Source organism: Bos indicus x Bos taurus, chromosome 23, assembly GCF_003369695.1.
Source record: "Bos indicus x Bos taurus breed Angus x Brahman F1 hybrid chromosome 23, Bos_hybrid_MaternalHap_v2.0, whole genome shotgun sequence".
Classification (NCBI taxonomy): Eukaryota; Metazoa; Chordata; class Mammalia; order Artiodactyla; family Bovidae; genus Bos; species Bos indicus x Bos taurus.
This window is the reverse complement of record NC_040098.1, coordinates 10,023,271-10,051,148: the sequence shown is the minus strand read 5'-3', so window position 1 is coordinate 10,051,148 and position 27,878 is coordinate 10,023,271. Positions and strand designations below refer to the sequence as shown.

The window sequence follows — 27,878 nt, the reverse complement described above, 5'->3', positions numbered from 1 at the left end:
AAACATGAATAGTAGCAGGGCTTCAGGGGAAATGATTTAACCTCATAGTTAAACAGGCTTTGGATATGGCCACGTTAGGGCTTAAGGGCCAGCTCTAACACCTAACTTTTTCTTCCTCATCTATTAAACAGGGATAAAAATAGCCTCTACTCGGAAGATTTGTCTGGAGATATGCAATGACCTAATCAGTGTAAATGAACCCAGCGCACGGCTGGCCCGTTAGAGGCCTTCAGTTAATGGAAGCTGCCATCATTAGCATTTTTCATTTACAACAGTTTCCAAACTGTTCTTCATGCTAACACGGCGCCGAGTCTGGTTTCCTTTTCCCCAGCTCAACAGAGAAGACTGGTTTCTTCTAAGTGGCCCTGTGAACCAGGCAGAATAAAATTCAAATGCCAGGGCAGGTCTAGCTGTCTTGCAAGTTTAGTGCAGAGCTGTGTGTGACAGCACAGTGGAGAACACTCAGGTCAGGAACCACGTCCTCCCAAGACAGCGCCCACGGGCACAGCGCGGCTATGAGACTCAGGACCGTTCTACCAGGCTTGGTCCTGATTACCGACACCTCCCCGTTTCCCTAAGCTCTTCCCTAAGTGTTCACGGGCTGTTGTTGGACCTCTGGCCCCTCACACTTCCCTGTTCAGCATCACCAGCTCTGCCTGGATCAGCTTCCGCTCGGCCATGATATTTAACCAGGCCTGATTTAATAGAACACTTGCCATCTCTGTTTCCCTTGATCTTCTGCCAGTTCCAATACTGGTTATTCACAACCATTTGCTTTCTCTTCTCCAGTTGCTGGAATGTTGAGCCCTGCTGAATACTCAAGAAACAACTGACTGAGTCCTCTACCAATTTAACTCAGCTGTCTTCCAACAGCTACCAAGCGTTAGGTACTGGCTCCTCTGTGCCAGACATTGTGCTAAGCATGTTCTCTTTTAATATTCACAACAACCACGAGGGAAGAATCAGTATCCCTACTTTACCCGTAGAAACTGAGGCTTAAAGAGGTTACACGGCTTCCTCAAAGCTGCCGACCAAGAAGTGGGAGAGAAGGAATCCAAATGCAAGCCTCACTACCAGGCTCAGTCACGCTTTTATTCACCTCGTGAAAACTATGATTTCGCTGTAAGATCAATTCCTTACCTCTTCCCTTGGTGTACTCTTGGGAAGATAATTGCACCAATTTACTTAGATGATTTAGACCAAACCTCCTTAACTATTTTCAACATCATGTCAAAATCTGGGGATAATTTCATCTCTTCCCACTTGAGAAGTATATCTTCTCATCCAGGATTTACCAAGGGCCGTCTCATTGCCCAGTGCTTTTTCTAGTCTTTATCCTTCTAGCTCTTACTGTATTGACACTGTTTACTAGTTGTCCCCATTCTCTCCTCCTCCCTTGGTCATGGGGCTTTGTTAGACTGGCTCACAGCCACCTAGAATAAAGCCTACATGTCTCGTCTTGGTGGCTAGGTGTAGCCACATGGCCAAGCTCTGGCCCGTGGGCTATTAGTGAGAGTGGTTTGTGCAACTTCTGAGAACTGTCTTCAAAGTGCTCTTCTTCTCTTCCTTCTGGCCTGTGCTGATAGCTTAAACTTCAACAGTTGTCTTGAACTGTAAGATGGTAGAAGGAAACCGGGTCCTTGGCCACCGTGAACTGCCATCCTCGCTCTAGACTTCTTACTTCTGGACTATCTGATTTAAGACAGACAGTTATTTGGGGGGTTTTGGAAGTTCAGCCTGGCTTCTAAGACACTGCATGATTCTGGCTATCTTCCCATGTTTTTCCTCTCTGCCGCTAAATTTAAGTTCTATTCTTGACATCTTCAATCTCTCTAATCTTTCCCTCAGCAATTGATTTTCTCATCCACATTATCCATCACTTCAACGTGGATGATTCATGAATCTGTATTTTAATCATTACATCTTTCTTGAACATCAGACCCACATTTCTAAGAGTCTATGGAATACTTCTAGCTGGATATTTTGGTAACTGAAACACCTCAAACTTAACATAATCCAGAATTGGACTTATTTCCTCAAATGTGCCCCTCCTTCAATCCCCTGTTTCTATTAGTTGCACAATACTTCCCCAATTAACCAGGATCAAAACCTCAGACTCATCCTTAATGCCTTCTCCTCCTCATTCACCCATATTTGGATGAATGTAAGATCCTGTTAATGCTACCTATTTAAAACTCTGCTATCCATGTTCTCCTTCCAGTCACTTCCTATCATCCCTCTAGTCTGAGCTCTAATTTCCTTTAAGAGATTCCTTGAGATCTCTCAACTTCAAGGTATTCCTAACTCCAGTCTCTCCCAACCGCAATCTAAGATTCTACAATTACACATACACTCAGCCCTCCATATCCATGGGTTCTGCATTGGTGGATTCAACCAGTCACAGATCTAAAATACTCAGAAAGAAAAAAAAAAAAAAAAATCCCAGAAAGTTCCAACAAGCAAAATTTCAATTTACTATGGGCCAGCAACTACTTATCAGTATTTACATTGTATCAGGAATCAGAAGTAATTCAGATGATTTAAAGTATCTGGGAAGCTACATGGAGCTTATATACAAAAACTATGCCATTTTATATAAGGGACTTGAGCGTCCAGGGATTTTGCTATGAGTGGGGGAGGAGGGGGAGGGTGTCCAGGAACAAATCCTCTGAGGACACCGAGTGATGACTGTTCTTGAAGTGTGGCTTCTATCCTGTCACCTCATTCAAAAAGCTTCAACAACACTCCACTGTCTGAGGAATACAGACCGCCATCTGAGATCCAATATTCTACGACCAGTCCTTTGTTCCAACCACACTGGATTATTTACCGGTCTCCAAATATGCTATCGTCTCCCACCATCTTACTGTTGCTGATGCCACATCCTCTGCTTGGAAAGGCCCTCTTCTTCCTCACTTCTGCTCATCAAGTAGAATTCTCTACTTTGGGTTTCAGCTCAAATGCACTTCCTTCATAAAGCCATCTCTGATCTCTTACACTGACATAATTTATCCCTTTTTGAACTCTAAAACTACTTTTATACCACTTTAACATATTTTGACCTTTTATGATTATTTTACATATGTCTCATGTATACACATGTATATAAATGGCTGTTGATACATTCGGTGGAAGAAAATAGCTTAGCTCTTGGATGCATAGCTTACAAAGCTCGAACTTATTCCATAATGGAAAGAAAAGTAAACTGCTCCAACTCAGAAATACAAATTGAAAAGATACCATAGGGCTCCTCTGATATAAGGGGTGAGAGACGAGGAAGCTTCTGAAGGTGAGGCTGAACTATTACACTCTCTCATTTACAGTTTTTGCCTTTGGGAAAAGCACCCAAATTTACTCCTTGTAATCTACCAAGAAAAGCTGGCCTGGACTTCCATGTTAAGACGGCTGACTGAATACAGGTGCTTACTTAAATCTTCTCCCCACAGTCTCACTAAACTACAAGTGGGCCTTCTGCTAAAAGGTGTGCAATGAAAGCAGACCTGACAAAACTCGATCCCAAGCTGCCGAAAGGAAAAGCCAGACTTCACACTATGGAATTCCCCAAAAGCTCGGAAACTGGCAGCACTTTGGATGTGGGAGTAGAGAGAGAAGCTAAAATAACATTTTTCCTCCCCTTCAAAAAGATTAAGGTCTTCACGAACTTCACACAGACCAAAATGCACAGCTCTCAGGAGTGATGACTTAATTGCTTCTTAAGACCTCAGAGGTGTAGCATGTGCCAAGGACTCCCCACGTAGCGCTGTCTTCCGATAATCGTGCATCACCGTCCTAAGCTAAGCAACCCCTTCACCTGGCCCGAAACACTATTAGTGGATGCTGCAGAAAAGCGCCACAGAGAACAGTGACTTTCAGAGGTCCTGGCTACCTTCCCATTTGCTAACAAACTTGTCCACCGTTTCTCTGAGCAGGAGCATGCCCCCAATGCTCAGGGGGCAAAGAGCTAAACACTTGAGAGAAATAAGTGACTGTGCTACACGAAACAGGAAGCATTGTTCTGCTATGCCAGTCCAGATAAAGATTTCAGAAGACTTTTTCTATATTTGAAACAACTGAAATAACAGAGGAATATCTAGTTGGATAACACTGTCATAAAACCATCCGAGTCTAGTGCCTTTACTGGGGAGGGAAGGCGGGCTTTCCACTTCATGGATCTATTAAAGTTTTCTCCGGTCGGTTTTTGTCTTTTCCACAGACACTACCGGCATTTCTGGATGTCTTCACTGTGAAGGTCTGTCCTGCATGCTTAGCATTCCTGGTCACTGGGCACCAAATGCCAGTATGATCCCCTCCTCAACTAGTCATCGTGATTAATTCAGTAACTCACCCAGACAACTCCTTCCAATTAATAGAGAATTAATAAGAATAAATTTTATTAATTCTCTATTAACTTTTAAAATCTCTGAATTTGTGGTTACATATATTTCTTATATTATTCCTAAATGCTGTGTTCCCCTTTTCTTGATCAGAAATGTTGAGATATTTTAAAACACAGACAAGTTTTCATTCTAGTTATCAAACCTATTGCTTTTTGCTTTGTTTTTAAATTTTCATTTCTGCTTTCTTTTTTTCTTTCTGTGTTTAACTGAAGTGTAAATGCATACCATAAAGTAGGTGACCTGTTGTATCTGCCTTTATCTTTATTAATTGCTCTCTGAAACTTTCTCCTGCTTAAGTTTTAGTCTTTCTTGTTTTTAAAAAATGAATTTAAGAAGAAAAACTTTATGCTGAGCACCACTTTGGCCAAACATTATCAGTGCTTAAACAAAATATTTCTACTACCATTAATTTCTAAGTTGGAAAATGATAGAAAAGAAAAAAGACAGGCAACTCATAGACTAAATATATAATACTAATCAATAAGATAAGATGCTCAGTTTCAATGGATCAGGGAAATGCCAAATTCAAAAGTCACTTTCTTTGTTTACTATGGGGAAAAACATTAAAAAGTGATAATATTCTGTGTTAGTAAAGGTATAGGGCAAAGAACACACTCATTCCCCGTTAAGTGGGGCCCAGTGGCTCCACCAACAGATCTAGACATGCATCTACATTCTGACCTGATAATTCTACCTTCTGTCAATGTCTTTTAGAGAAACACTCTTAAGCATGTAAGAATGTCTGTATGGAATGTTCACAGCAGCATAATTTATAACAGAGAAGTCATACTGAAGAGAACTTAAACATCCATCAGTTAGTGAATAGAAAAATGAGTTATGCAAGGACTTCTCTGGTGGTCCAGTGTCTGGGACTCTGTGCTCCTAACGTGGGGGGCCCAGGCTGAGTCCCTGGTTGGCGAACTGGATCCCACACACTGCAATTAGTCCCATGTTGCAACTAAGACTCGGTACAGCCAAATATATACATATGATGAACTTCTAAATAAAACAAAACATTTTTTTAAATGAGTTATGGGCTGTTTAACAACAATTTTAAAATAATAAGGTAGACTTTTAGAACTGTGACAAAATTTATTTATGATCTATGAACAACTTAAAAAAAGTTTACAAAATAGTTTGTAAAATATGATCCTATTTTAAGTTAAAAACAAACAAAACAATTTCATATGATCACTTTTATATAAAGATAGCACATGGCCCAAAGTAAAAAATAACATACTTTCAAACTATGGTCATCTCTGGTAACTGAGTAGCAGAGAGGTGAGAAAAATCTGAGCATTTTATTTGTATTCACTTTTGTATTGTTTGAAATTTTTCCTTCCAGTGAGCTAAAATGAATGTAATTTAAAAAATAACTCCTACCCCACCCCTCACATTGTAGTTTCTAGTATTATAAAGGAGGAGCTGAAAGCTCTGATAGTCTCATTAACACGGCCTTTTTGAAAACTGATGAATTAATTCATAAAAGCTGCCTAAGATAATGACACAAATGGAAAAGCAGGCAAAATTTAATATGTACTAACGCACGACATCATCTGCTGACTTGCCTCACTCTGACCAATCCTAGCAGGCGTTTCTTCCAGGCTACTGAGAAATTGGCAGAGCCTATTTTCATACTTAATGTCGCCACTCCTTTGTCTGAAAGCCCTTTGAGTGATCTAAGCAGCTTGCCTGGAGGCAGGCACACTTCTCATGCTGTGGTTCAATTAAATCTGCGTCCAGCACCACCCACTCTCAACAGTTAGCCCAATACTGCAGAGCTGGAAGAAACCAAAGCAAAGGATCATGAGACGTGAGGTCAGAAGTCCTCCTGGGCAGCTCTCCCCTAGACCTAGAGATTTCTTAACCTGAGGGCAGAAATTTCCTACCAAGGTCACTTGGCCCCATTTACGAAGTTCATCTGACTTTCCCCTTTCCTTCCTTTCAAAGGCTGAGTCAGCTGACCTTATAGTGGTTCCAGAGCAGATCTTTGAAAGAAAGAATTAGAATCTCATTCCTCCATGATGCTAAAGATTCTTTCCTCACTAAGAACTCCTTTCAAGGGAATTTTCTGGTGGTCCCCAGTGGTTAAGATTTTCTGTTTCCAATGCAGAGGGTTCCGGTTTAATCCCTGATCAGGGAACTAAGATTCTACATGCCTTGCAGCCAAAAACTTAAAAAATAAATTTGAAAAATTAAAAAAAAAAACACCCTTTTCAAACAGAGCATTAAACTCTTTAAGGGTTAAATTTCAGTATGATTTATTACTAAACACCTGGAGCAGGTATCAGAGCTCCACCTACTCTGCAGCACTATTCACAAGAGCCAAGACATGGAAATAACCTAAATATCTATTGCCAGATGAATGGATAAAGAAGATGTGGTACGTATATACAATGGAATACTAATCAGCCATGAAAAAGAAGAAAATAATATCATCTGCAGCAACATGGGTACAACTAAAGATGCTCATACTAAGTGAAATAAGTCAGAAAGAGAAAGACAAATACCATACATCACTTAGGTGGTTGTTGTTTAGTCACTAAGTCGTGTCCAACTCTTTTGTGACCCCACGGGCTATAGCCTGCCAGTCTCCCCTGTCCATGGGACTTTCTAGGCAAGAATCCTGGAGTGGGTTGCCATTTCCTTCTCTAGGGAATCTTCCCGACCCTGGATTGAACCTTAGTCTCTGCACTGGCAGGAGGATTCAATCACTGAGCCATCAAGGGAAGCCCACATTACTTACACATGGAATCTAAAATACGGCACAAACAAACCTATAAAACAGAAAGAGACTCATGGACATACAGAACAGACTTGTAGTTGCCAAGAGGGAGCAGGGGAGGCAAGGGATCAACTGGGAGTTTGGGGTTCAGTTCGGTTCAGTCACTCAGTCGTGTCTGACTCTTTTCGACCCCATGAATCGCAGCACGCCAGGCCTCCCTGTCCATCACCAACTCCCGGAGTTCACTCAGACTCATGTCCATCGAGTCAGTGATGCCATCCAGCCATCTCATCCTCTGTCGTCCCCTTCTCCTGCCCCCAATCCCTCCCAGCATCAGAGTTTTTTCCAATGTGTCAACTCTTCACATGAGGTGGCCAAAGTATTGGAGTTTCAGCTTTAGCATCAGTCCTTCCAATGAACACCCAGGACTGATCTCCTTTAGAATGGACTGGTTGGATCTCCTTGCAGTCCAAGGGACTCTCAAGAGTCTTCTCCAACACCACAGTTCAAAAGCACCAATTCTTCAGCACTCAGCTTTCTTCACAGTCCAACTCTCACATCCATACATGACCACTGGAAAAACCATAGCCTTGACTAGTTGGACCTTTGTTGGCTAAGTAATGTCTCTGCTTAGATAGATGCAAACTATTACTATTAGAATGGATAAACAACAAGGTCCTAATGCACACCTCAGGGAACTATACTCAACATCCTGTGATAAATCATAATAGTCTTACATTAAAAAAGAATGCATATATATGTATAACTGAGTCACTTTGCTTACAGCAAAGATTGACACAACATTGTAAATCAACTATACTTCAGTCAAAAAATGTGAAGAAAAAAAATAAATCCTAGGTCTAAATGTATACAAAAGCTGTAACATTTCTAGAAGAAAATACAGGGAAAAAAACATTAGTGAACTTATCCATTAAAAAAAAAAAGGGTACACTGAATTTTATCAAAATCAAGAAACTTTTGTTCTTCAAAAGACACTGTTAAGGGGATAAAAAGACAAATTACAGACTGGGAGAAAATAAGATATCTGATAAAGAACTTAAATCCAAAATATATAAAAAAATCCTTACAACTCAATAATAAGAAACAATCTAACTTTTTTTAATGAGCAGAAGATCCAAACAGACCATTCATTAGACACAAGGATGCCAAATAATCTCATTAATAGATGTTCAATACCATTAGTCATTAGGGAAATGTAAATTAAAACCAGAGTGACATATCACTCCATACCTATTTGAATGGCTAAAATTAAAAAAAACTGACAATATTAAATGCCAGGGAACATACATAGCAATTGTAACTCTGATGGGATGTAAAATGGTAGAACCATTCTGGAAAATGGTCTGGCATTTCCTTATAAACCTAAGCATATATTTATGAAGCACCCAGCAGTTTCATTTCTAGTGTTTACCTCAGAGAAATGAAAAGTATGTTCATAGAAGTGCCTGTATGCAAATGTTTACAGTAACTTTATTTGCAACTGCCAAAAACTGAAAATGGCCCAAATGGCCCTCAACTAGAGAACGGATAAACTGTGGTACATCCATTCAATGGAATACTATTCAAAAATGAAAAGGAACAGATTACTAATACATGCAACAAGGTTGAGTCCCAGTGAATTATGGTAAGTGAAAGGGCCAGACTCAAAAGGGTACTGGAATATTGTGATTTATAGGAAATATATACTTGGTCCTTCAGATGACCAAAATATATTTCTCAGCTATATTGGGCCTTTATTCACAGTTCCTGGCTTATAACTCCCAAAACAAAAGAAATTTTCTGATTAAGATATTAATGAAGGTGACTTCTGGATCCTACCCCAGGATGGGGGATGGTTGCCAGGGGAACCAGTCATGTGATTAGAGGGCTGAATGTTTGGTCCCATCCCCTGATTTCCTGAGGAAGGGAGAAGGAGTCTGAGGTTCAATCAATGCCATTGGAGGATGATTCAGTTAATCATGACTGGGCAATGAAGCCTCCATTAAAACCAAAAAAGACAGCTTTTCTGTCGTTTCCACTTTTTCCAACAGCTTCCATGCTAGGGAAACCAGAACTCTTCTGCATGCCAACAGGCCAGGCCCCAAGCTCGAGGAGGACAGAAGCTCTGTTCACCAGGACCTTGCCCTATGTATCCCTCCATGCGGCTGTTGCTTTGTATCCTTTAATATCCTTTTATGATAAATTGGTAATCTGGTGAGTATGTGGGTTTCCCTCAGTTCTATGAGGCATGCGGCATTTAATCTTTGATTTACAGCCAGTCAGTCAGAAGTCCAGGTAACAACCTGGACTTGAACTGGCATCCTGAGCTGGAGGGGGTCACTGGAGCCTCCAACGTGTAGCCGGTTGGTCAGATGCACAGACCTGGGCTTATGAGCAGCATCTGAAGTGGAGGGCGGTCTCATGGGACTGAGCCTCTTAGGTTATAGTCTCAGAGACCCCAATGACATCAGAGAATTGCTTCTTGGTGTGGGGAAGCCTACACACCTACACACACACACCTACACACACACACACACACACACACACACACATACACACACACAGGAACTGGGTCTGGGAACCTTTTGTAGGTATGTACTACAAGACTCCATTTATACAATGTTCTGGAAAAGGCAAAAATCATAGGAATAGACATTGGAGCCGAGACTGTAAGGGAGGGGCAGGACTGACAACAAAGGGACGCAGAAGAACCTTCTGGTGAGGAAACCATGCTTTATCTTAATTGTGGTGGCAGCAGGCAAACAACTGTATTTGCCAAAACTCACAAAACTGTCTACAAAAAGGCTGAATTTTACTGTTTCTGAATAACTTTTTTTTTAAAAAAAGCTCCAAATGGAAACCATAAAAACAAATCAAAACTACTATGAAAATAACTACAAACTTTATGCACTTAAGGAGAAACCTTTTACACAGGACTGTTAAAAATAAGGTCTGCGGTATCAGACACATCCACACATGTTCTCTTAGCCACCGCTACCCTGACAACCCTCGTAGAGGGTACCGTCAAAGACGCACTGCATCCCCCGCTCTTACCTGCGCCCCGGGCTGTCAGAGGGTGGAAGGAGGCGCTAACAGCGCCTGCGAAGGGCCCCAGGCCGGCAGGCTACAGGGAGCTGCGAGAGGCCATGGGGGCTCCTTCACAGCAGTGGGAATCGCACCACCCTTCTTGTCCTTCCTTAGGAGACAGAGGTTGTCACAAACGCTCCAGTGGGGCCCACTCACTCTGGTGGGGACCGCAAGCGCACCGCCTGGCCGCTTCTCAGTCCTGCAGCCCTCACCCCTCACAGAGGAAGCTGGATTTCGCAGAGGCGATGAAAGTAGGCCAAGGCAACTGAGCACTCCAGTTACCGGGTGGCAGCCAATCAGGGGCCCCTCCCCAGGAGTGGCTCGCTCCGAGGTCAGGCCTCAAAGCGGAGTCTGTGCCGGCAGCCTGAACCCAAGGGGAATGACTTGTTGGGCTTGTTTTTCCACCTCAGGAACTTGAGGATTTGTGATTTGAGGCCCCAAATCAATCTCGGCCACAAGACTGCCAGCCTCCCCTCCCTCGGCACTCACCTAGTCTGACCTGACCTTTTCCTTGCTTCACATGCTCAAAGGTGACAAGTCCCACTCCAGCCCAGGGTATTGAAAATGAAAGGCCATAATACACCCACCACCCAGAATGCCCTGAAACCCAACTCACCCAGCCCAAGGAACACCATCATCTCCTTCAGCTCTTCTGGAGCTGTTTCTGCCAAGAGGCGGGGGTGGGGGGCTCTACCTTTTGTCTTTCCATCCACAGACACCAGCTTCTTCGTCTCTGCTGTCAGCAGCAGCTCATAAGGGTGCTCATCCTCCTCCTTGGCTGGGCTCCCCTGAACCCAGGGTCTCATGGCCAAGACCTGAGAGAGAAAGCACGTACTTCTCAGGCAGGAGGCTAACACCCAGACAGGTTATGTCAAACAAATTTGAGATTATCAGCTCCTTTTTCTTCAGAGAGGAAGAGAGGAGGGGAAGAGAAGGTAAATAAGTGTCACAGGGAATTACAACCACTCTCCTGGCTACACATCTGGGCCTCAAATCTCAATGGCCTTTGATTAAAACACTTCCCTTTCCTTCCCTCATTTCATCCTTCAAAATGCCATAAATAAAATCCAAGATCCTCCCCTCCCCTGCCTCGCCCCTCTCTGTGTGATCTCTTTTCTGTGGATAACACCTCCCGAGTGGTTTTTAGTCACCAGGCATCATAAGACCTTCTCTCTCCATGTTTCTTTTCTAATATTTCATACATTCACACAGTACCCCAAAGGCTGGAATCCCTCCCCTCTTCTTAAGAGGGGATCAGAATGATGTCTAACTAACCCTGACTGACATACACTTACTAGGAACAAAGCTTTCTGCAAATCCTCTATTTCTGTGAGCCCTTCTTCATAGGCCCCAGGGTTACAGATGAGGATTTTCCCAAAGCTGGCTTCCTACCACACTTAGGAGAACACAATCTTAAATCAATTCTACCAATCTCTGTTCTGAAGAGAGGCAAGGATGAATTTCAGTGGAGAAAAAGCAGCTCTGTCTCCTGAGAAACCCCTAATCCAGGCAGCCAAGTGTCTCTGATGAAATGACTGGCCGGAGCTGGCCCCGACATCTGCCAATTGGCTTGAGTCAGCTGGAGGCCTGTAGCCACAGCCAGTCACGGTACCGGAGAAGCCAAGTGTCTCAACACAAGCCAGAAACACGACGGTTCATGCTACAGGCACACTGAGAGAGAGAATGGAGATACTTGCTACAGAGGACAATTCTGGCTCATCGGTGCTAAGAATCCAATGTGTTTCACAGGCAAATTAAATATAATACTGGCTATTATGAAAGCAAACCAAAGCACAAAATCTCTGATTGAGGAGTTTGGCTGGAACAAGGGATATATTACGAAAGACAGGGTGAGAGGGATTCACGAGTCCATCTCACAAACAAGGGGACCCTACACGTCAGGCTTTCTGGTGCACCTAGAAACCTCCTCTTTTATTGACATGTCCCACGGCTCACTGGAAACAAGTCAGGTTTGTGATTCATCAGGATTTGGCTTCTTGGAGGCACAGCTCACAGCGTTACAGCCTAATGAGATAACAGATTCTAGCAGCCTCAGATCCAACGAGAGACTGTAGCTCCTGTCTGCTAACAAGTCTGCCACTCCAAAGACAGTGACAGTCTCTCCAAAATCCTGCTGAGCGCAGCAGGCACCTCCACTTACTGAGGGCCACCTGACAGCTAAAAACTATTTCCTCACAGGGAGCCATTTGCCTGTATTACTTTATTCCTTTCGCCTCGTCATAGGAACACAATTAAGGGAACAAAGAGGGGCCATGAAGCAGTTCAGACAGCATCAACTTAACACCACAGGCTTCACAGACAGGAATGTGTGTTCTGCAACTTTACACACCCAGGGCCATCACTTAGGCAGAGCCCTGGAAATCTGATTCTGTGAGTGTTCTGCATGCAGTCAGAGCTCTCACATAGCCCCAGGCAGTCTTCTCTGCGAGGTACTTGACAGCCTGGGTGCCCAGCCTATAATATCCTTTCTTCCCAAGCAGGACAGGGCTGATGACTTCCATCTGGAAAATCAGGCCACTGGACCTGCATTCACTCCCTGCCTGGCTCCTGTGCAAGACAACCGGAAGCAGAGAACCAGCAATGACAGAGCTGGAGGGGCCCAAACCATTACAGCCACAGCTAGGGAGCACCTGGTTCCAGCTCATTCCTTCAGTGAATGACAAAACCCAGTTCCCAGAGAGGTCCCAGGACTTGCTCAAGGTTACACAGAAAGCTTCCAGCAGAACCAGGGCCAAAAAATTCACCTCTCCTCCAGATTCTAGACTGAGTTGGCCTCTATTTTTTTCTGGGAAGTATGGTTTCTCCACTCAACTCGGAACCCTCTCCCCACTTCAGATGTCTAATGAGGGTCCCCTGCTCAGACCCACACAATTGTAGGGTGATCTTCTCCTCTTGGTCCTGGCCTCGGCCAGCTATGGATTAAAATCTCATGAAAAAGCAATAAACTGCTTTTCTGCAAGTCTTTCCAGTTCCCACTCAAGAAGGCTTGTGTCACAGAGAATAAGGCAGTAACTGATTTTCAACAGAAAGGATTCTGCTTTTTACTAAATTACTCTTTAATATTTTTTTCCCCTTTCTTCCAGGGCTTGCAATAAATCAAAAACAACCAAAAAAACCCCACAAAAAACAAAAATGTATTCTCTGCTCTATGGAGAGTGACATTTTAGCTGCAGAGAAAAGCAACTACCAGTTGCCACCTAACTGTGACCATGGGATGGCCCACCCGGCTGTGGACAGCTTTCTGGGAAGAGATATCACAACAGCTGCAGCTTCCCATGAACATTCAGCACATCTAAGCAGAGAGAAAACACTCGTAAGTCCGATGCAGTTGGCAGCCCATTTGGTGTGGTGAAAACATCTGAATAGCTGAATATATGTGTGTGTATGTTTGATTTTTTTAAAGGCAGTTTCATGATCTGGCCGTTGCGCTGATCAGCTTTCCTGGACCCGGGCACACTCAGTTTCTCTTAAAGGCTTCTGTGGATGATCTGACGCCTCAGGAATGGGAAACAAACAAGAGGGCAGAGTGTGTGCCTCCTATGATATGAGGTTTGGTGTATTAAAGCTTTGAGTGTATAAGAAATGAAAATGGTGAAGGCTAGAGTCCAATTTTTTTTTTTTAAGTCCACTTTTGGAGAAGATCTATCCAGTCAAACTACAGTGAACAGAATCTGTCTGGATCATTAAAAGGATAATGACCCAGACCACATCAACTCTGTATTCATGTACGTATAATCATTGCTTTGGAAGCAAAGCCAGGGTTCTCAGGGTCTTCCAAATGTTGACTATGGTGGTCCAACTGATCCAGAATTCCAGGCTATTGGAATATGTATCTCAGACAGTCTCCAATCCAGAAAAGTTGTAGGGAGATTTCTCCTCCTACTACTTCTTGATACAGTATTACTGCCAAACTGTACGCCCTAGAGAGTTCTGGGAGAAGAGAAAGTGCTGGTCATCCAGTATTTCTTTATGAGTCTTCCCCTTACCCCTGGACTTCAGCAATTTTACTCCAAGTCCTTGTTAAAGAGGCGGCGTGAGGCATTTACAGAGACCCAGCCCTGACTGAAGATGCTCTGTTATTGCTAGGCTTCTCCTTGTAAAAAGGGAGTAATAGAGTGAACCTCTACATAAAAACATGTAGGGATTTACTACATGCACGTGTATCTGCTGGCAATGTATTATTACCCTAGAGCCTGTAATTCTAGAGACACCTTAATCAAGACATAATAATAAGTATTTTGTAATTAAGGGATAGAAAAAAATAAGGACAGAATTTGTACCTAGCATGGAAATCAGCCCCTACCTTCAACACTGACTTTTACATTCTTAAAAGGATTTCCTTGTATTTATACACATTGTTAAACTGAAGTCATCCTTATGGCTGCAGCTGTTTATATTAAATAAAAGAACCTGTCTCACTGGATGGTCCACAGCAGTAAAAAAAAAAAAAAGTTAACTGTGACTTCTGGCGACTAAGTAATGAGATTTAATTGATTAATGTGTGTTAGCTGATTTTTAAGTTAAAGAATAATAGGGCACTGAATGAGCTACAAAAGACTATTGAAATTATAAAATATTTTGAATAAACAATAAATGTATTCTTTGAATGGTGGGAAGTGTTAAAGGAGCATTAGGAAGATGCAAGATTAAGGAAAATATGATTTTCTTCATATACCTAAGTTAGAAGATTGAACTATTTGCCCATGACAACATTTCTTGGTTTAAAAAGTGAACTATTCTTTTCAAATAGCCTCCTTTGATGTCCCCTACCTCTTCCCTGACTCCTATTTCTCCTCTAGTTGAATTTTCATGACATTTTCCATGTTTGCCCTGGTGCAAGATTCTTCATGGGAAATGAAAAGGGAAAATGCAAAAAATGGAAACAAGACCTTTGACTCAGAAGCAAAGCTTGCTAATCTGGGCCTTCCTTCCGTGGCTCAGTGGTAAAGAATCCGCCTGCCAAAGCATGGGACATGGGTTCAATCCCTGGTCTGGGACGATCCCACACGCCACAGGGGAACTAAGCCTGTGCTCTAGAGCCATGAGCCACTACTACTGAAGCCCAGGCGCCTAGAGTCCATGCTCTGAAACAAGAGAATCACTATAAAGAGAAGCATGCCCACTGCAACTACAGAGCAGTCCCTGCTTGCTGCAGCTGCAGGAGGCCTGTGCACAGCAATGAAGACCCAGTGCAGTCACAAATAAATCATTTTTTTTTTTTTTAAAGGTTGCTAATCTGATCCAGTGTAGAGAACAGTGATTGGGCGGGGGGGGAGGGGGGGGGGGGGGATGCTACACTTTGTATGAAAAGACAACACAGTTACAAAAGCCAAAAGAGAGACCCTTTAGCCTAATGGAGCCAGGAGAAAATGTGGATGTTTGGCTTTCCATGTGGCAGGGTAGATCAATAATTGGCGTGCCTGCTAGACAGCCCTGGTAAAATTCCTTGCTTAGTACTTTTGGGTGAGTTTGAAAGGTCTTGTTCTGGATTACTGATACACACAACAGAAATTTACTAATCCAAAGAGGTGAAAAGAAAATGAGATAGCAAAGTCTTCTTTAAGCACACACCAGATGCACTTAGCAAAAAATTATATTTCAGTGATGGGAATAAATCCTCAACTCTCTACCTCAGAAGCTGTCAAGGGAAAATACTTCTTATCTATGTGGTCTTCCTCCTCTTCGTCAGGTGGTGGTTTTGCTGGAGGCGGAGGACGTTCCCTCTGTAGAAAAGAAAAATAAGTATTTTACTATCTCTTCTTTCGAGAACCTAACTTTTTTGGTTTACTCTTATCTTTGCCTTTGGGAATAAAAAAGAATAATGTACAGAATTCCCCTGACAGACTAAACTCAAGGTTTAGTATCTGAATAGATGGAAAACTCTATACACACACACAATTCAAATACCGTTGCTTTGTTTTTTGATCTTTATAGCAGAGATTACAAACATGTCTGTCATATCCTTGGCCACACTGAGAAATATCAGCACTAAAAACACAACTGCCTCATCAGAAAATGTCCTTCATGATAGCAATACACAAACTCCAGTGTAGGAAAACCGGTGGCTCAACTTCCAATCTACCGGAGAAGAGGAAACAGTAAATCAAAAAAACCAACTTGTAAGAGCTCTAACAAACCAGAGTTATTAAGGAAATAATGAGAGGAATCTAGGACAAAACATCAATTCCTGCTCAAAGTGAAAGTGCCAGTCGTTCGGTTGTGTCTGACTTTCTGCAGCCACGTGGACGGCAGCCCGCCAGGCTCCTCTGTCCATGGAATTCTCCAGGCAAGAACACTGGAGAGGGTCGCCATTCCTTTCTCCAGGGGATCTTCCTACTCCAGGTTCAAACCCAGGTCTCCTGCATTATAGGCAGATTCTTCACCATCTGAGCCACCAAACTTAATGCTATTCTTATTTATTAGCAGAGCTCAGAACTGGTCTCTTATCCTTGGTCACTTTCTTCAGTGAGTACTATTATGTATCATTAGCATATGAAAATCCTATTTCATCTCAGCCCATTTCAAAAAAGGAAGAGTTGTCAGTTATCTGCCCTCACAGGGGTTGGCCAGCTTTTTCTTAAACGGCTACACAGTAAATATTTTAGGCTTTTCGGTCAGCTCTGCCAGGGGGACATCTAAGCAGCCATAGAGGATATGTAAATGAGCGGGTGTGGTTATGTTCCAAATACAACTTTATTCACAAAAACAGGCAGCTGTTTGTGGGCCTCAGTTCACCAGTCTCTACCCTTAAGCAAGAAACTCACTGAAGAAGGGATTATCAAGATCACAGTAGACAGTTTCAGGAACACACAGAATGATCTTTGGCGAAACAAAGTCGAAGAGAGTTCTGCCATCGTCCCTGCTGGACTCTCAGCGTCTTCATATCCCAAAGTCCTATTCATGCCTGAGAGCTCATGTTCCTACAGGGAAGGGAGCTGGCCTGCAGGCCCCTTCCTTGGCTTGTAGGTTAGCTCACTGTGTTGCTAGAACAAGAGTATTTCTAAATATCTGGGTGGAGGTGAATGTTGAATTAAGTGACAGCCTCCAAGAAACCTGTAAGGAAAGACACTTCTCCCATTTTAGGAGCCGCCGCGTGTGTTAGCACTCGGCATCCGTGATCCCTCTGTTAAACACATTTTACTGGCTGGTATTATATCTTGATAATCTGGTCATTCCCATAGTCCCTGCCACCAGATGGGTGCAACAACTCCAATGAGGTCAAGCCAAGTAAAGCTATTTAGGTCGAATTTCCCACTAAGTCCACTTTCCCCACCCTCCTTGCTCCAGAAGCACAGGGACAAACCTGGTCCCAGTGACACCTTGTAAGGAGGCGAACGGCAAATGGAGCAGGCCCATAATCTCACTAGTTATCCAACCAAAGGACACAATAACTGAGGGAAACCAGAATGAAGCATAATAAAAATGACTCAGCCTAGATGCCCTTTCAAGGCGAGAGACGCCTAGAAAGAACAGTATGAAAGGTTTCTATGGAAGTGGTGATCACCAGGGACCCTGGAAGGAAAGAAAAGCATGAGTCTCTCTTTCCTACCATGAAAACTTCGGCCAAGGGCTACAAAGCTGACTCGTACATAACTATTCACTGTGTTTACAAGATAGGGAACAGTCCCTTGGCCACAGGTAATTAACAAGGGCCAGGAAGGCAGCACAGCCACAACATCCTCAAGTAAAACTGGCAAAGAGGCATCCCAAGATGCATCAGTTTCTACTTAGCAGGACCACAGGAGGCTAGATTCCTAGAGTGGGATGAACAAAGAGCCCATGTAAGTCAGTGGCTAAGCCCACAGGAACTTGGTCATTCAAAGCTGACTTCAGCAACCCTGTGTTCTTCTTGCAAAGCCTCCAGCTCCCTCTAATGGGCATCACTGGTAAGCGCCACAGATGGCAGTGTCTTCCTCCACAGGTTGGATTGGCCTATTTGTACCTAACAGTGAAAGAAGTGAGAAAACAGACAAAAACAAACTAGCTCTGTCTGCAGAAGCGCTCTGTGAGTGGTGCCTGGCACACAAGCTTGCTTTCACCACCGACAAGGAGTTCATCACACTCCCTGATAACACCCACTCTAGGGGTGCTGCCACAAGGTCAGCAGGCCTTTCCAAAATCCATACGGAAATGCTGGGACAGGGCAGGGCCAGAAGTCTAACAAAAGAGAACACCAAAACCATCTGGCCATGCCCAGAGCACTAATGAAAAGTCCAAGGATCACCAGGCAGCCAAAGGATCATTAAAATGGTCATAAGCCATATTCCCACCAAAGGGAAGGGCCAGCCTCTCCAACAGGAAGATGTAATATACACCTGAAAATATGCCCCGAGGTGGGACTATCACTGGAATCCCGTTAGAGCAGCACCTGTTTATGAGGAGCACAGTGCTCAAAGCCTCAAACTGCGGCGCTGCCAGAGCAGGGAGGAAGGGCCATGGGACCACTGACTCGGGGCTAGGCTCACAGCAAAGCCCCAGAGGAGACAGTGGGGGTAAGGAGTCTGGAGAACAGTGTTCAAGGCTAGAAGAAGCAAGTACTATAGAAAGAACCAGTCAGATGGGAAGGTTGACCTTTTGAGGGAAAAATTCAGAGTTGTCCTCCTTCCACCATTTCAAAGCCTGAAGGGTTATGACTACGGGAAAAACGGGAAGGTATATGCTAACATATCCGCATCTGCTTAAGCCTTGCTACAACCCTGCTGAATACAGACTCTGTCCAAATCCAGGGGGTAACTTTTCAAGGGCAAATGGAAGATCAACACGTACTCAGGGCAGACAGGAAGTTACTTAGTGAGCTCTTCCATCAATGGACCTGCTCTCTGGAAATAAACCAACAATACATAGCAAAGACACCAAACACAGAAGCAGTGCTGAGCCTAACCCAAATAAAATGCTTCAATTTGCTCTAAGGACAACCGAGTAACAGAAAGATGCCAACGGGTTATACTGAAACTGAGAAACTAAAATTATACCTCAACATGACCTGCATAGTTAGACCACACTAAGCAAGAGGGAGAAAGGCAGAGGGGGAGCCCCCAGGAGAGCAGGTGGAGGCAGCCTAGGCCTCCGAGACGCAGCTGGCACAGGGGGCCACGCTTCCCGTCCCCCGTTCCCCAGCAGAGCAGAGGTGACAGCGGAACCCCGGCCACATACAGGCCTCACTCCAGCAGCTTTCCCTCCGGCCGCCTCAGCCTCCCTGCTCACAGAGTCCCGGTCGGACGAGCGTCCACTGGCCGTGCTGTCCAGGGACTGGCAGGAGACAGCATTGTACAGCGCCTCATAGGGACCCTCCTCTTCTGTGCTGGTGTTAAAATCGATGATCAGTTCAGTCACTGCTTTCTCCAGGTCACCTAAAGAGGGGTGGGAAGGCAAGAATCGGTGAGAGGAGGACACAGTCTCGGACTTCCCACCACGGCAACAAGCCAAAGTCCCTCCAGTCACCTGAACTTGACCAGTGTTAACCCAGAGCAGGAAAATAAATCACGGCTCTCTCCATGGACAAGACTAAATACAGAGTTTCATCTGCACTATATACTCTGAGAACTGAACAAAATTTTCTCTAGTTCAAGATGGAACATTTGACATCAATGAAGGACATCTCCCAAGACTGTTATAAATTCCAAAATACCTCAATATCATGACAGCATGAACGTAAACCAGAAAATATAGCAAAATACAACTGAAAAAACTTCAGTAACAAGAACATGTGCTCAAGCAAAACAGAGGATGGTGAAGTCTCTCTGAGATGGGGATGCTGTGTGGCTGTTGAGACTCACTTGCTAGGTAACTACAAACCTCAGGGTGCCTGGGATCCAAATGTGTGACTCTGTCTGCAAAGTAACCAGGGATCTGGTTATAGACTGGGGATCTCTGGGTCACTTGCAGAGTCAAAACTGTAACTGTAAAATCCTTGAAAGCTAAGAGCTTAGTGAACTACTAATCCCATTACCAGCAGATTATGAGGTCAAGAAAAGAAATGTGACTGGGGAGGGGAACAGGGACTCCACAGTAAAGACAGGCTGGGGAGCCCTGGACCCTTGTATCTCTGCAGTCCTCTGAAAAATCTCTTTCCTTTTTTAGTATGTGGCTGTGATCCGCATCTGGGGGAGGTGTCAGCCTGTGTTCTGTCTTTCTCATCCATCGGATCTAGGATCCAAAAGGGTTGCTCAATCAACCTGAAGAGGTGGATCCTAGCTAATGACTGAGACACTGGACTGCCCATGCTAGCACCCAGACGGCATTTGTTGGACAAATGATACATTACTAAAACCTGCCATATATATAGCTACCAACCAGATGACACTCATTATATATTTACTGTGGGCCAGGCACTACAGTGTATGTTGGGGGAAAAAAAAGGTTTCACTGAGATTTGAGTTCATCCTGAGATCATCCTATCCATCACATATCCCAGGACAGCTCTCACGGAGCCAACTCTAAAAGTAGACAATAAAGTATGAAAGAAGATATCCCACAGTTATGGCCTAAGCTTTGCCCAAGAAAGCTTCATATAGTAGCTGGGAAAAAATGAATTTGAATATGAACTTATTAAGTACTCCCAATCCTCCAAATTATAATTTAAATCAAAGATCAAAGTTTTTCCATTCTGCTAAAGAACATTCAATATTCAACCTTTTTCAAGCTGAGACCCCTCTATAGGCAAAGAAGGGCTGACTCACCCTGAGACTTCTGGGATATAGAGTCCAGGTTGGAGATGAGAGGTGGCTGGGGTGTAAGGGTTTTGTCTACCTCTTTTGCACTTCTTTTTCCAGTCATGTGATCTACATCGAAAAACAGAAACAAAAATAAAGCTGTACCAAATACCAATGTCTTGGTTCACCCAGCTGGTCCTCTGGCCGAAGATGGACCCATACCTTCGATGAGTGCCGCTATCTGCTGGCTCTTCTGAGATGGCAGCTCCCGGACGGTGTCCAGTGCGGTCAATCCTCGGTTATCCTTTATGTTGACATCAATTCCTAGAAAGGCACACCAGGTGGACCCGGGGAGTGAGGATTTTCAAGCGAGGGTCAAACTCCAGGACACCTAATGCTCCCAAGAGGCACAACCAACATTTTCATCCAAAGCCATTTTATCCAGCTATTCAAAAACAATTCATACATTTGCAATCAACTAGTGGAGATATACACATTGAGTTCAAAGGCAGCCGGCAAAAATCCCCCTCGAGATCCTAGAGGGGAGCGATCTCCACCCCGGCATGCTGTACAGACAAGAGCACTGCCGACCTCTCACCTGCAGCCAGCAGGATTTGCACCACATCGGTCTTGCCAAACAAAGCAGCCTCATGCAAAGCACTGCCCTTCTCCGTCTGGAAAGCAAACGAGAGCGCAGAGCAGGATGTCATCAGACAGTGACTCAGGTTTGGCATGGCTTCACATGACAAACGGGACACAGACGAGAAGGGACGGAAAATAAAATAAACCACACGAAGTTCTCTGTCATTATCTTTCCCACTTTTCGGGTCTGGATTCCAAAACCACAATCGTGGCCCACACTTGGTAGAGGGTGTTTGATGCGCCACCAGGAGGCCACACACGAATAACTGCAGAGTCACCCTCGGAGCCACCCACCAGTGACACTCCCCAAAACCCCACCTTCCTGGGAGGAACGAATGATGAGAAGAAAAGGACAAGGGGGTGGAAGCGCGGTAACTTCCATTGTGTTCTGGTGGCTGCCAAGCCTAAGGTATGGCCGTCCTGAGGGAGAAAGCTACCAGCAAAGGGGAGGCTGTGTCCTGCCGGCAACACCAAGATGATGGGACTGTGGAGGTGCGAATGGTGGCAGCGGGAGCACAGGTAGAGGAAGATAATGAAAGCTTTCTAATCTCAAGAGGGCGTCCGTAAGCACATCTTTTCAGGGTATAACGCCATGTATTAGGGACGGGGGAGCCTGGTGGGCTGCCGTCTATGGGGTCGCACAGAGTCGGACACGACTGAAGTGACTCAGCAGTAGCATTACCCCTGAAAAGAAACGAAAAATAACAGACTCACTGGAGGAGTTTGTCTCTAAAGTTTCGTGTTACAATGAGTCAGCAGCTGGAAGCATCTGACAAGGTGATGTGAACCGTGCTAAACAGGAACACAGCCCAGCAGCACGGAGCTCGTGCCTTCTCCAACAGGACTAGGTCCCCGGGCCTGGGAGGGCCACCCGCCGTGCTACCTGGTAGCTGCTATCCATGCCGGCGTCCAGGAGGACCTGCACCACGGCTTTGTGGCCATTCCTCGCTGCCAGGTGCAGAGGGGTGTGCTTCTTAGTGTTGCAGCTCAGGAGGTTAGGGTGGGCGTTGAGGAGCATCTTCACCACCTCCAGCCTCCCGTAGAGTGCGGCCAGGTCCAGAGGCGTCTCGAACTTGTTGTTGCGCATGGTGGGGTCAGTCAGCTCCTCTAAGAGGACCTTCACCACCTCGGTGTGGCCGTACTGCGCTGCGCAGTGCAGGGCCGTCTCGTTGTCATTGTTCTAAAGAGTTAACAGGCAGATGACCATCAGAAAGGTGGCCAGCAGGCAGACGGGCACACACTGGGATAATCACATGCAAAACCACTGAAATTTAAATGAGAAAAACAGCAGCAATACTCGGGGACTAGTAGAACTACGTCAGAATCCAGACAGACTCTGCTGCCAGCAAGGCCAACTGCTCTGATCAGCCTCAGTTACCGCCAGAGGGGAGCAGTCGGCTCCTTAGACTTGGCAGTCTCCTCTATGCCATGTGAACATGTCTCCGGACGGCACAGAGAGCCACCTTGGGAACACGGCACGCAGTGGGGAGCAGCCCTGGCACAGATGAACGCCCGTGATATCACTGCCATTGACTCATTTTAAACTTCGACTGGTTTTACAATTTCTATTGCGCCAACCCGTGGTCCTGATTTTGGATCTACTGACCATCCATTGCCTCGCACACAAGCTTTTTGGAATGAGCTTGTCATCTGCGTAGCTTCTTACATGCAAATCAATCGGCCAACAATGAAAGTAGCAGAGCAGAGCACCCAAATCACTTTCAACATATCAGCCAACAGCCACTGCCAAGGGATGGAGGTGCCTGAGCGCAGTCTCAGAGAAATATAGGACCCAAAGGCTGCCCTGAGCCTGCTCCGGAATTCTGCCCCAACCACTGCATGCAGGATCTGCAGCTGTGCAGGGAAGGATTTCTTAGGTAAGAAAGATACAATCAGACACTGGAATATTTTGTGTGAGAGGTGCAAAATATTCAAGATTGGAACACTGCCATTAATTCAAATTCACAGCCACATGCCAATTTTGTTTCAGACTAAAGGCAGAACCTGAGATAAAACAGGACAAGTTTGTGCTTTATCAATCACCAGAAGCAAAATGTTAATCATTGCTCTTTCTTTTACTACTATTGACAATGTATAACTAGAGTAGACAGAGAGAAATTTCCATGACCTCTCCTTTTTTAGAGGCATGAACAAAAATGATAATTCTCTCACAGGATTTTGAGATTCCTGAATTTATCCAGGAGACTTCTGCCATTTGGGGGAAACAAAGCTTCCAGGGGTGTGTGTCCTTCAGATCAATATTATGCACCTTTCAGTGGTCAAAAGGTAAAAATTAAATGTTTCCACAAAAGATTTAAATCTATTAATATATTCAAAGTAATAAACTAGGAGTTACCCAAACATGCATGCAAATCCATCTGTTTTTGATCTGGCATTTGACTGCATCATTTTTTCCAGCTACTCCAAGTGTATCAGAAAGATCCAGAGCTACTAGGAGCAGGGCCCCCAAAGGCCAGAATGACAGCAAAGAATTTTTTAAAAATGAAACAAGGACAGAAAGGGTGGTAGCAGGAGCCACATGCAAAGATAAATGCACACAGATAAACACAGGGAGCAGCACTGAGCTCCAACACAGCTCTAGGAGAGCGGCTGCTGAGAAGGTACAAACAAGACTTCCCTGGCCACAGAACACAGCCAGTTAGCAATGGTCTCCTGTGATACAATTGCGTCCAAGGGGCCAATTCCATGTCAACCCGGAAGTCTAGAGAGCAGGAGAAATGCTGGGCCAGAAGTAAATCCTTGGGGCTCCTGTGTCAAACACACCATTCAGGCCACCCAGGTGCCTATTTCCTATTAGGCTATGGCATGAATAAAACTGAGAGCTGTCACTTCACTTGCTAAGAAGAAGCAAGGACCACTACAGCAATGAAAACTCACAGGAGCTTCCTGTACAGGGAGCCAGGGGCAGAGCTGCAACCCCAGGAAGTTTAAGAAGACTCTCTGCATTTTATATCTCAAGATTAGCATGACAGCAAGGGCCAAGAAACTCAGCTTATTTTTATTAAAACTCCAGTCCAGAAAAACTCATTTACTCTAAATAGACACTGCTGTCTCTTTTATATCCAAGTTGTCTCTCAACAACCAGAATAATATGTAAAAAGCATGTCATTAGGGCCTGAAGAACCATAAAACTCTGAACTATCTAGCAGAGGGGGAAAAAAGCCTTCTCTGGGTTTCTGCAGAACTAAAGCAGCTACCACACAGCTGTCTCACTAAAGGTACAGTCTCGATCCCCACCAGGCAAACTGTCTTGCCTGTCTACGTTAAAAATGGCCTAACCACCACTCTGCAGTTTATTTTGAGTGTAGGAAGCATCTTGTTTATGTTTCAGTCTTGCCAGAAATGGTCTGGTAACAACAGTACTCTTGAGTTTATGTCTGTGGTGACCACATATCTTGACTATTGAACACAGGCCATACCGCTTCCCCTTGGAGCCTGACAATTTTCAGGGCAAGAAGTCACTAAGTTTTGGATTCATGGACCACAAAAAGGGGCGGGGGGGACTCCAAGGAGGGCACAGACTCCCAACCACATGGAATCTTTCTTTTTCACACCTTTCAAGCCACACCTTGGGGGGGCACCCCAGGAAATCTGGACTAAGCAAGGGGACTGAGATGAAATACCCAAATTCTCCTCAAAGACTTGGCACAAACTCTCCATTCCTGTTTATCTTGAGGTCCACTTTCATTTTTTTTGCTAGGTCATTACTTTAAAAAATCCCAGTACCCTTTACACTTAGAGACCCCACTCAATGCATAAATCCATTACTTATGTGTTTTATACACACACACACACACACACACACACACACACACAATACAACCAGCAGAAAACCATCTAGAAACATTTCCATGGCCTTTTCTCTCTGGGAACTATTCAAAACCATCACCTCTCAGTGCTTGGATCACAGTCCAACCGCACTCTTGTCCACTGATGACAGATCTAAGTTAGAGACACTGGGGCTACAGCTCCCAGGTCTCACGATGGTACAGGCCCTGGAAACATAGCCACGTTGTAACAAAAGGATGAAGTGAGTCTACAGAGGTTTAGAAGACAGGGGGAAAGTATGAGGACAAAGTCCACCATGTGGACCATGTGGAAGAGGAGTCAGACTTATTCTGCAAAGCTCTTAAGGCACTACTCTGTCCAGCAGATGGAAGGTTTAGGAAAACATACATCAACAAGCACAAAAACCCCAAATCAATGGAATCCAAAAGGGGGCTGCCAAGAGTGATTCTGTTTACTATGAAGAGAAACAAATAAGGCCCACTTTTTAGATGAGAAAAGAGAAATCCTGCTCTGGTGGAAAGTCAGCCTAGATCAGTGGTTCTTAAATAAGCTTTGTTTTAGAATTACATGAAAGCTTAAAGGGAACTAATACTGAGCCCCACCCCAGGACTGACAAGGTAGCACCTTGAGGGTGAAGCCCAGGAAAACTATTATTAAATAGGTTACCAACCTAGCAGACACCAAATTAACCAGGCAATCATTCATCACGATCAAGAACAAAACAAACTGCCATCATGTGCCCTGTGATGTGATGCACTGAAAAGGAAGGACAGAACACCAGTCTTGTGGTGTTACTGCCAAGAATGTACACCCTGAACCCAAGCACAAGGAACTACAGCCAAACGCCAAGTGAGGGACAGTCTACAAAACTACTGGCCTATGCTCTTCAAAAATGTCAATGTCATGAAGGACTAGAAAGGCTGAGGATAACTGTTCCAGATTATGTATGATCCTGGACTGTATCTTGGACCAGAAAAAGAAATCGCTCTAAAGGACATTATTGAGACACTTGGTGAAATCTAAGCATTGATTTCATATTAGATAATGGTATTGTATCAATGCTGAATTTTCTGAATTTGATATTTGTATTCTGGTTATACCAAGTGCTGCTGCTGCTAAATCACTTCAGTCGTGTCCGACTCTGTGCGACCCCATAGACAGCAGCCCACCAGGCTCCCCCATCCCTGGGATTCTCCAGGCAAGAACACTTGTCCTTATTCTTAGAGGAGATATATGCTGAAGAATTTGGGATTAAAGGGTCATGAAATTTATGACTTAATCTCAAATGGAAGCTGGAAGTGAAGTCGCTCAGTCGTGTCCGACTCTTTGTGACCCCACAGATTGTAGCCTACCAGGCTCCTCCATCCATGGGATTTTCCAGGCAAGAATACTGGAGCGGGTTGCCACTTCCTTCTCCAGGAGATCTTCCCAATCCAGGGAATCTCAAATAATTCATCATCAACTACAACAATCACATATATTACATATATATATATATATATATATATATATATATATGTACACACACATACACATGAGAGCACAAGAGTGTGCACACGAGATGAAAGACGGTGTAAGCACGCACAATGCCACAGAGTGTCAACAACTGGTGAATCTAGCAGAAGAGTGTAACGCAGCTCACTGCATTATTCTTGTGACTTTTTGTACACTAGAAATTTTTTCAAAATAAAAAAGTGTTATAAGAGCTTGCTGGTGATTCTGATGCACCCAGACAAACTGATGAACTGCTGGAGACAATTGGTCTAGAGAACGTCCAGATCTCTTCCAGCTCTAAAACTGTGGATTACTTTTAAGTGTCTGGAAAAAAACAGATCTTCCATAAAATTAATTTGACTACTGCTCATCTTATGCTATTTAGACTAAGTCAAAATTGTCTTAAAAGGGAGTAAGTAAACAATTTTAATAGTTTCACCTTCGCTAAGGATGACATACATTTGGACTGGTTTATGTGGACTTGCCAAAACAGGAAAGGCTCTGTAGAGTGAAGAGGAAAATAAAAGCTCATGAAAACTCCCTCTGCTCCCAGGAAGGGCATCTACAACTTCTTGTGTCTACCGGTGCCTGACAGGACTCAGCATACAAATGTACTTTAGCAAAAACAATTCTTAGACACACCAGGTCAATAAAAACCCACTGAGTCAGGAATAAAACCTAGGGAGGTTAGAATCTTATCAGCCCGAGAAGAGTCTGCATTCTAGCACAACCCAAACAGCTTTATCCTTTAATGGAGTTTACATCGTTTGGCCTTTGAGGGGTTGGTGGGTGGGGCAGAGGCAAAGGGTAACACAGTTGGCCCTCCCATCCACGAGTTCTTCATCGTAGGAGTCAACCAACCATGGGTCAAAAATATTCAGGGCAGGGAGGGAGTCCAGAAAGTTCCAAAAAGCAAAACTTTAATTTTCCACATAGCAACTAGTCTTTTTTCAGCCACACCCCACAGCACATGGGATCTTTGCTCCCCAACTAGGGACTGTTCCACACCCCTTGCATTGGAAAGGCAGAGTCTTAGCCACTGGATTGCTA

General features: G+C 44.2%; 1 protein-coding gene across 8 annotated transcripts in view; it reads right to left on the bottom strand.

The window, feature by feature from the left end:
- The window catches only part of ANKS1A (ankyrin repeat and sterile alpha motif domain containing 1A), a 169,768-nt gene that overhangs the window by 64,967 nt on the left and 76,923 nt on the right, over nt 1-27,878 (bottom strand). For all 8 annotated transcript variants that reach the window (XM_027524962.1, XM_027524956.1, XM_027524957.1 and 5 more), the window contains 7 exons: nt 22,408-22,704; nt 21,481-21,556; nt 21,105-21,206; nt 20,910-21,011; nt 19,384-19,580; nt 15,861-15,953; nt 10,904-11,024 (listed from right to left, as the gene is read on the bottom strand). In XM_027524962.1, coding sequence (XP_027380763.1) covers nt 10,904-11,024; nt 15,861-15,953; nt 19,384-19,580; nt 20,910-21,011; nt 21,105-21,206; nt 21,481-21,556; nt 22,408-22,704 — 988 coding nt within the window. The remainder of the gene's footprint in view (nt 1-10,903; nt 11,025-15,860; nt 15,954-19,383; nt 19,581-20,909; nt 21,012-21,104; nt 21,207-21,480; nt 21,557-22,407; nt 22,705-27,878) is intronic.